This window comes from Peromyscus leucopus, chromosome 23 (genome assembly GCF_004664715.2).
Source record: "Peromyscus leucopus breed LL Stock chromosome 23, UCI_PerLeu_2.1, whole genome shotgun sequence".
NCBI lineage: Eukaryota > Metazoa > Chordata > Mammalia > Rodentia > Cricetidae > Peromyscus > Peromyscus leucopus.
The window spans coordinates 45,632,265-45,642,285 of NC_051082.1; the positions used below are offsets into that span (position 1 = coordinate 45,632,265).

A 10,021-nucleotide genomic window follows, 5' to 3' on the forward strand; every position below is an offset into this window, starting at 1 on the left:
ACAAAACTTCCTGGCCAGCAAGACAGTGCAATGATAGATAAAGACACCTGCTGTCAAGCCTAAGACTCTAAGTTCAAAGCCCAGGCCCCACATGTGGAAGGAGCGGAACTGACTCCCAAAGTTGTTCTCTGACCTCCTCCACATGTGTATCTCCTCACACACATTAAATAAACGTGAAACAAACAAACTCAAGTTCAGTGCCACCATGCACTAATTTATAAATGCCATTTAGCATGTCACACCTTTCACCTCAGGTGGGAATGCAGAGTATTTCACAAACGTAAGTCAGAGATGTCCCTGAATAAATGAATGGTGCAAACCAAGAGAAGAATTCGGAATTAAGGTCCTCAAACTGCTCAGGAGCTACACAAGCTGGGGCTGAGTCTGGAGCGAACAACTGAGAGGTACGTTAGCAAGCCAGACCAGAGGGAGGATGCCTCAGCATCAGAATAAACATTCAAAATGAGAATCTTCTCCCAAGCAAAAGACCAGTGCTCCAAGCCCCCTGTTCTATACTCCTTGGCGACGAAACATCCCACAATATGGGCATATGCTGGGATGCTACTGTAGTCTTTAAAATACTTTTGGGCCTGGCACGGTGGCGCACACCTTTAATCCCAGCACTAGGGAGGCAGAGGCTGGGAGAGCTCCATGAGTTTGAGGCCAGCCTGGTCTACATAGTGAGTTCCAGGCCAGCCTGGGCTACACAGTGAGACCCTGTCTCAAAGAAGAAAAAGAAGGGGAAGGCTGTGGAGGAGGAAAGAAGAGAAAGGAGGGGAAGAGGATAGAGGAGGAAGATGAGGAAGAAGGAAATGGAAGACAAAGTTAGAAAACAGGCTTGAGAACTATAAAGCAGAGTATCTTGTCATGGGTCGGAAATCCACCTCCCTTCTCTTTCCTGTGGTCTGTCCATCCATGTTCCCCACCACCCCGTTCTTGCCCCTTTCCAGACTGACTTCTGAAAGCACTTCACACACTGAGAAAACCACGCTTTATACCATAGAGAAACTGTCCACCCAGCACTAACATTCTTCGCTGCTTACTACTGATTTTTAGATGCTCTTTTGGATTTTTATAAAACATAAAGCCATCATGCTTATAAAATCCCAGCAGCAGGAGGTAGAGGTGGAGGCAGGATGACCAAGAGTTCAAAGTCATCCTCGCTACAGAAAACCCTGTCTCCAAACACAACGCCGCACTCAATCACACCCATCTCCACCACTGAATTAGTATTCCTGGTCACGTGTCCAAGACTTCACTACTAAACATGATGCTAGGGGCTGGGGCAATGGCTCAGTGAATAAGAGAACTTGATGTGCAAGCATGAGAACCCAGGCCACACATAAGCAGCTAGGCATGGCCACACAAGCGCCTGTAACCGCAGGGCTGTGGAGGGAGGGGACAGGAGGACCAACGGTATTTGCAAGCCACCAGCCAAGCTCCTGGCCCAATGAGGAGACCTTGTCTCAAGAGAGTAAGGTGGACAGTGACAGAACACATGTCCTCCCCGGGCATGCATCGCGTGCGTGCGCAAGCACACACACATACACACACTCATTTGGACTCATTAGCACTACTGTGCCAGCAAATTTTCTCAATACTCGGGAAACAATTCAAGTGCTTGTTTCTGAGAATTATTTTCCATGTTTACCAATCACTTCCATAGCTGTCTTCAGTCTCAAAGTACAGCATTACCATTAGCATCTACTTCAGTGGTTCTCAACCTATGGGTCACAACCCCTTTGAGGTCAACGGACCTTTTCACTGGGTTTCACCTAAAACCATCAAGAAACACAGATATTTACATTAGGGTTCATAACAGTAGTAAATTTACAGTTATGAAGTAGCAATGAAAATAATTTTATGGTTGGGGGTCACCACAACATGAGGAGCTGTATTAAAGGGCCACAGCATTAGGAAAGTTGAGAACTGCTCTGCTCTATCTGGTTAAGTAGGTGTAAGAAATAACAGCCAGCTAACGATGCTGCTTGGTGGTGCACAGCACCTGCCTAGAGTGGCCAAGGGCCTGGGTCCAACCTCCAGGACCACAGAAAGAAGTGAAAGAGAGCCAGGAACATAGCTCATCTGGTAGCGGGCCTGCCTAGCATTCCCGAAGCCCTGGGTTTGATGTCCAGCTCTGCGTAGATCACAATGGCAGCACTCGCCTGCAGTCAAGGCATTCAGGAAATGAAGGGAGAAACATTGCGAGTTTAAAGCTATTCTCAGCTGCACAATGAGTTTGGTGTCAGTTATGGAACTCTTTCCCTGCAGAGACAAAACGAACATCTATCCCCCACTCCTGAGAGAACCTACGACAAAGCAAAGTTCGATTCCACCAAAGTCCGAAGTGGGGAATCAATGAATTTATTGGACTTACAGAGCATGGGTGAGGGGTTACTGACTGGAGCATAGGTGACCCAAAGCAGCCACCACCCGGTCTCACCCCAGAATGGACAAGGCACAAAGCTCCCTCCCGCCTTCCATTCGCCCTCTACACACTACACACTCTAGCCCCTCCCCAGACAAAGCCACAGGCAATAAGGACAAAATTACCTGTGCAAGCCACAAGTGCAGGAGGGAATGGTTGAGATCGGGTGAAGTTCCAGTGACCCTCCCCACACCCCTCTAGTGAGAGAAGGTCACCAGGCCAGGCCTGGTGGGTCTCTGGCTGCTCTGATGTGCTTGGAGGATATTGCTCTACCATACTGGCCTCCGTGAGACAGAAGAGAGGGAGGAAAGAAAGGGAGAGGGAGTGATGATATAACAGCCACCTACGCCCAGTGTTTACATCACACTACTTTAATAACATAAATAAATCATAACTATTCACTGAAATATTTAACCCACTATGGCCAGGCTTTGAGTGGTGTGAAAGGGGAGACATCTCCGTTCCAGATATGAGAACGCGGTCCTGAGAAGATGCTGATTCTACAGGCCTCCCTTCTGCACCTAGGTACTTCTGGGAAAAGGGACTGAAACTGGAGCCAGAGACGACAGCACCAGAGGTACCAGTGCCTCCAGAGACTGTCTGCAGAGAGCACGGGCTGCCAGCTCTGACCAAAGTGGCCCTGGGTTCTATTCGCTTCTAAAGACAAAATCCAAGAACGGGAGCTTAAGACATCTGAACTACTCCAGTCAGCAGCCTGGGTTCCTGCTTGGTGACACTTGATGCGGACATTCCTCAGCCAATTAGAATTCCTTTCAGCAGCAATGGGGGTGCCTGCAGCTGGAACTGCAGATGGGCTGTAGCCCCAATAGTCCACACTTAAGCCTTATTTTAAAACAATAAAGGGTCCCCACCCACCCCACCGCTGTTAACCAGGAAACGTAGAAATATTTCACTTTGTTTAAATATCTAAATGAATTAGGTCTGGTCTGGAGACGCAACAGTAATTCTAACATTTGAGAAACAAGACACCCGATCTAAGGGGCTGTGCTGTTTGTCTTTTGGGGTGCTTCCTTCAGGCTCCCCTTTGACTAGAGTGACCTTAGGGACTCCAGTAAGGGAAAGAGCGCGCTGGGCTACAAGCAAGTGCACACTGTGGCCTTCTCTAAATAAAGTTCACCCACAAAACCTCTAACCAGCCAGTGTGTAAACGGCTTCGTGGAGAAAACAGATTTTTTTTAAATTCTACATTTGTTTCAAAGAATTTAACTTTCAACATTGTTTTGAAATTACGAAGAATTTGACCCATGAAAGAATCCTGAAAGCTAGGTTTTCTCAGCCAGAAAACCGAGAGCATTGTGAGGACAGATTTATTTTGCTGGGGTGTAGGCTGAGCCATAATATGGCCATTTTAATTTTTAACCAGTGTCCCAAGTGCGTTGCACAAGTCAGCCTAGTTAACTGACCCTTGTGCTAATGCTGGAACAGTACAGTGGTCATAGTGTCCCTTTCCTCTTCAGTCCTTGAAAAAGACTGACAAGTAACAGCTTCTGTGGCTTCACTGAGCTCAGACGGTGAAAATCACGCAAGAGAAGGAAAATGCCAATGATGGCTGCAAAACAGGGAGCACTGATATGTCTGTCTGTCTGTCTGTCTGACTCCTCTTCCCCAACACACACACACACACACACACATACACACGCACGCACGCGAGTGCGCACACGCACACATGAACGCACGCACACACCCACACACTAATTTAAAAATTCTATCTTAGGGCCCCCGCTATCCCAGTGTTGGGCCCCAGGAGGGGATCGGGGAACAGAGACATCCTTGGCTGGCCAGTAAGTCCAGAGGAATCAGAAGCTCCAGGTTCAGTGAGAGACCCAGTCTCAAAAAATAAAGTGGAGACTGACTGAAGGAAATATCAGACATTGACCTCTGACCTCCACACATACATATGCACACACACACATGAACTCACCCACCTAAGGGCAAAAAATCTATTTTGATGTGAATTCACAATTACTTAAAAATACAGATAGGAGCCAGGCAGTGGTGGCTCACACCTTGAATCCCAGCACTCGGGAGGCAGAGGCAGGCATATCCCTGTGGGTTTGAGGCCAGCCTGGTCTACAGAGTGAAATCCAGGACAGACAGGGCTGCAACACAGAGAAACCCTGTCTCAAAAAACAAAAAAAAAAAAAAAAAAAAAAAAAAAAAACAAAACAAAACAAAAAAACAAAAAGGAAGGAAGGAAGAAGGAAAATACAGATAGGAATAAAGTATATGAAAGTATATCCTGTGTACACAACTTTTCCTGTACCTAAAGTTTACCTTCCGAAGTTGAGGAGGACCCTAAGGCAAGTGTACTTGAAGTGAGGAGATGGCGGCTATAAGCTATCACATGGTCTCTCAAGCTAGCAGACATCACTCATCATTTTACAGTGGTCAAAATAATTTTACCATGTTACTCCTGGTCTTAGACTCTCTCTCTGCTGGAGCAAACTGACAGATAGCACTCCTGACGGCTCCCTTCGTCTTTTTAAGATCCACCGTATCAATCAGGCCGCCAAACCGTAAGCACTAGCGACTGTGACTACAGCTACTTCACTCCAACTTGCACCATTCGAATGGAGAGACGCTGGCGGGGCCTTGCCGCACACCTACGTCAACGTGAAAAATGGTCTCACGTGTCCAGACACAGCAAGCCAGACCAATTTCCTCCCTCTAATTGCAGTTATAATTTCTCTTCATGGGACACAGTCCTGGCTCTAAAAGGCAAGAAAATACAAGGAGGTCCAGGTGAGTTCAGGGCATAAAAGCTGGATTGGAAAGGTAGTAGTTCAATGGTTAAGGGCAGAGGCTCCAAGTTCAATTCCCACCACCCCCACAGCGGCTGACAACTGTTAACTCCAGGCCCAGAGGATTCGATACCCACTTCTGACCTTCCAGGGCTCCAGGCACGCTATCGTGCACATCCACACATGCAAGCAAAACCCTCGAACACATGAAATTACTAAATCTAAAAAGGAAGAACAGTTTTAAAGGGATAAAAACAGGCACAAAAAAGCTGAGACAAAGCACAGTCTTTAAAGAGCAGCATGAAACCTCGGAGTCCAGTCTCCATTTGTCTGAAGTACCGGGGTTCATGTGCGGACCCAAGTGTCCTAAGCAAGCACTTAGGATTCATGTGCGGACCCAAGTGTCCTGAGCAAGTACTAGGGTTCTTTGTGGACCTCACGGGAACACAAGTCTTACAACTCCCACTGATTTAGAAATCCAAATTTCCAAAAAGGTTGCACTCTCTAGAGAACTCTAAGATGTCTACAAGATAGTGCTCACTAATAAGACTACTAGATTTTGCACATATTGATGCCCCTAAACCTTATGAAACAGTTCCTACTAAATAACACAAAGATACTCACTAAAATTATATTAACTTTAACACAGAAACTTGAAATTCTTTTCTACTTTAAAGAGCAGCTTTCCAAAGCATTCTGATGTATTACCCAACAATTTAAGGGGGGGGGGTCCCAGGGGAAGAAAAAGAAAGCACAAATGTGATCAATGCACCAAATTAAGTCTTGACACACATCAAACAGAAGTGCTACCCTTCAACACAAACCTCTGCGTCTCAGGGCTAAGAACAGAAAGCCTGCACACAGGCCAAGAGCCATGTGAAGTACGTGGGTAACCTCACTGATGGATCGTGTAGGAGATCAAAGATGTCTATAATAAACAGGGCTGAAGTCTCATCAAAAAGAGGGAATGGAGACCCTGAACGGTAATTAATTGGCTGCACGTCATGAACTGCTAGTCTGACTGATTCAAGTGCCCTAATCTGACAGGCTCTGTTCCCCAAAGCCAACTGCAGACCCCAAAGTTCTCAAGGCTCGTTAGCCACTCCAGTGTCTGCACTGTTCGATGCTGTGTGGTGTTCACTGCAAGGTGACAACATCCCTCCTTTTTATTCTATGTGTTCGGGCTTGGGTGTGTGCAGGTACACCCACACACGTGTGCATGTAGGCCAGAGGTCAACCTCGGGTGCCATTCCTCAGGAGCCTCCGACTTGTTTTTTTGGACAGGGTGTCTCACCAGGACCTGGTGAGGCTCCAGCTACCATACGCGCCACATTCGATTTCTAAGTGGGTGCTGGGGATCCAGCTCAAGTCCCCATGCTTGTTGGGCAAGCCCTTTCCTGACTGAGCCGTCTCCCCAGTCCCAATAGCTCTCATTTTAAAAAGTCATTTTCCCCCCAATACAAATACTAAGTAAATGCTGAAACTCCGTCACAGGATTTAACTTTAGAGAGATTGCTACCCAACCATTCTCATTTCCTGTGACAGCAGAGAGATGAAGGCAAAGCCTACCTCATCATCAATAAATGGCTGGATCTGAGCTTTTCACACAATTGTCATCCCACATTGCCACCAACCCTCCATCCCAGGAGCACACACCACTGCTCTCAGACCATTAATTAATAATACCCACCCCCTGGTCCATCCCCATCAAAGGCCACCTAAGAACTCGGAAGCTTCCCAAGTCTTCAATGCTAAGATCAGTCCAGGAAGCCTCCCTTTACCAGCTGTCTAGGAACTGTTAACAGACACCTGACACAACCATGGTCATTAGGATTTCTAAGCCACTGATCTCATTTCTACTAAAACTCCCCAAGCCAGTCACTTTAACAGAAGACCAAAACCAGCGTGGATTATCATAAACTCGTGCCCAGTGCCAGTGAGCAAACGTTCACAAGGATGACTGGCAAAGACAACTTTCTAAAAGTAACGGCCAACACAGGGATGTAGACGGCATCCACCGAGTGAGAGTGCCCTCCAGTCACCTGCTGCTTGTTCAGGGGCAACGATGTCCAACAAGACCCAGGGTCTGGGTCCTACTTCAAAACATTATCTGACCTGACATCTCCAGAGAAAATTATCAATCTTTTCTTAAGCAGAACACTCAACAGCTACAAACTTTCCAAGAATTTCCACCGTTGGGGGAGGACACAGACCTTACCCAAAGGCTCAGTCCGACCACACTGCCTGAGAACAGAAAAATCCAGGGAAATCCCTGTAAGGCTGCAGACTTAACGCTGTATTTCCTCTTCTGAGCTGGAAAGCCCCAAAGCAGGCCCTATGGCAGCCCTGCCATCCAGCCTCAGGGATGGATTCAAACTGGTACTGTCTTCGGGGAAAGGAGAGGGAGAAGGGACGAGGAGGCCAAGGGCAGTCAGTGGTCCAGACTCTGGACCAGGGTCAGCTACGACGGCGAGCTCCCCTCTCCCAGTATACAACTATCCTGTTGCTGTCAGACCCACAGCAAGCTTTGTGCTCACCCTTGAAGGTGCACCTGGGAACCCCAAATTCCTCTGAAGACTCAGAGTGCACAAGGAGGCACAGCTGGAGCGGGGTGGGGGGTGAGGGGCAGCGGGGTGGAGGGGTGGATCGCGCCACAACACGGACTCAAGGATGTGGCATTGAGGGGGATGGTGGTGAAGGCATTGCAGAGGAGGTAGGAACCGAAGACTCGGACTCTGGAGTACTAAGTGGCCAGGCCTCAGGGAGAACGGAAGTGGACTAGACTAGAGAGGTCTGGACCACTGAAGAGGTGGGGGAAGTGAGAACAAGGCTGGGAGACAGACGTTTGGTCCCAGATAGGCTTGAGGAATTTGCGACTGAAGGGTGGAGGCTGTAAGACAGAAGCGAGGGGGCGGGACTGAAAGATAAGCGAGGGTGGGATCAGGCAGAGATGAGGGGCGGGGCTTGGGGCAGCGGAGGGGGCGGGCCAAGAGGGGAGAAGGAAGCGAGAAAGAGGATGGAGATGGGGAGGGGGTGAAGCCGGCCAGAAGGGCGTGATTCTGAGGGTACGAGGAGGGAGAAGTGAGAAGGCAAACGACAAGTCAGGGCAGAGAGTGGGGAGGGAAGAAAGGAGGCGAAGTAATGAGAAGCTACAGGGGAAAAGAGCAGACAGGTGGGAGGGTAGTGAGGAACTGGGCGGCAGGTAGGAGGACGGTGAGGGAAAAGATGGATGATGAAAATGTGAGGTGAGGGTGGAAAGAGCAAAAGGAGGTGCAGCGAGGGGGCGGGACCTACATGGAGTTGAATGTAGGTGTGGGGCTGAGGGAGGTAGGCACAAGGCCTGGAGAAGGGCAGGGAGGGGGGCAGGTGGGGGGCAGAGGGTGCCGGGGGCGGGGTCTCGGGTGGGGGACCCGAGGGGCGGGACCTCTGTGCACGAGGATAGGTGTAGGGCAGAAAGGAGAGCTAGGGGACGGTCCCGGAGAGGGGACCTAGGGGGCGGGGCCTGATGCAGAGGGGTGAGGATAGGGGCAGAGGCAGGCAGCAGGGGGCGGGGCCCACATGCAACGGACTGGGCGGAGTGAGGGGGAGGGGCCTGATGAAGAGGGAGGAGCCAGAGGCGGGACCTAGAGGATCAGGGAGGTGGGGGGGGGGTGTGAGTGGACCCTGACAGCAAGATGAACAGCAGAAAAAGCCAAAGCCCGGCTTCCTGGGCCTGCAGAGCAAGCCGGAGGGGGCGGGGAAAAATGCAGAGGGAGGAGCCAGAGGGCGGGGCGCCAAGGCTACAAAGTAAAGGGGTGGAGCCTGTGCGGGGGAGGGGGTGGGAGCCCGCAGAACGGTCGAGGGCTGAGCCTGGCTAGGGAAGGGGGAGGGTCAGAGGAATCGGGGGGCGGGGCTGGATGCAGAGAGGGCGGGGCTGCCGCAGCAGGGGCGGGGCCTGATGCAGAGGGAGGGGACTGGGCGGCGGGGGCGGCGCCTGCAGAGCAGCCGGGGGGCGGGGCCGGCAGAGCGAGCGAGGGGCGCACGCCGTGGGGGGTGCGGCGGTCCCGGGACAACGGCCGGTGCAGGGGGGGCGGGGTGGGGTGCGCGGGGTCCCTGGGACTGCCTGGGGGCGCGAGGGCCGCGGCCCTGTCGTGCCTACCTGTCAGACGGATCTTGATGCTGGAGCCGTTCCTACGCGTCCCGGGGTTCGACATCTCCCGCCAGCGGCCGGCCGGCCTCGGATCCAGTGCCGCCGCCCCCCAGCCCGGCCCGGCCCGGCCCCGCCGCCGCCTCCTCAAGGTTACGGCCACGGGCTGGGCGCCGGGGTCCGAGCCGGGACGCCGAGTGAGCGGCGCAGGCGTCGGGACGGGGGCCGCGGGCTGGAGCCGCAGGACCGAGCGCTCGGCTGCGCCGCCGCCCGGAGCCGCCCCTGGCCGGCCCAGCACGGAGCCGCCGCGCTCGCAGCCGGACGCCCGCCGCCCTCGCTGCTTCCGCCGCCGCCTCCCGAGCTGCGCGCGCGCCCGCTGCCGTGCCGGCCCGGCCCTGCGCGGCCCCGCGCTTGCGTGCGTGCGCGCGCCCGAGGAACACGGCGCTACGCCGGCCGTGCTCGTCCTGAGCGAGCACGCGAGGGTTTAAGGAGCTGCAAGGCTTCTGCAGCCGGTGGGGATCCTTGAAACAGACATTCCGCGCCCCCCCCCCACATCCCCCCACCCACCCACACACACACACACGCGCGCGGAACGAACTGATTTGCTTGTGCAACGACTCGGGGAATCGAATTATTTTTCCAGTGTCGGACTTTTCAAGGCTCCTGATGGACGCCAGAGGGTTGCGTGAAACCCCAAGCACCTTG

General features: G+C 52.0%; 1 protein-coding gene across 4 annotated transcripts in view; it reads right to left on the bottom strand.

Annotated features, from left to right (window-relative positions):
- The window catches only part of Smurf1 (SMAD specific E3 ubiquitin protein ligase 1), a 95,410-nt gene extending 85,719 nt beyond the window's left edge, over positions 1-9,691 (bottom strand). For all 4 annotated transcript variants that reach the window (XM_028890339.1, XM_028890338.1, XM_028890337.1 and 1 more), the window contains exon 1: positions 9,329-9,691. In XM_028890339.1, the coding sequence (XP_028746172.1) occupies positions 9,329-9,383 (55 nt within the window). In that variant the 5' untranslated portion in view covers positions 9,384-9,691. The remainder of the gene's footprint in view (positions 1-9,328) is intronic.
- Positions 9,692-10,021: the final 330 nt, after the last annotated feature.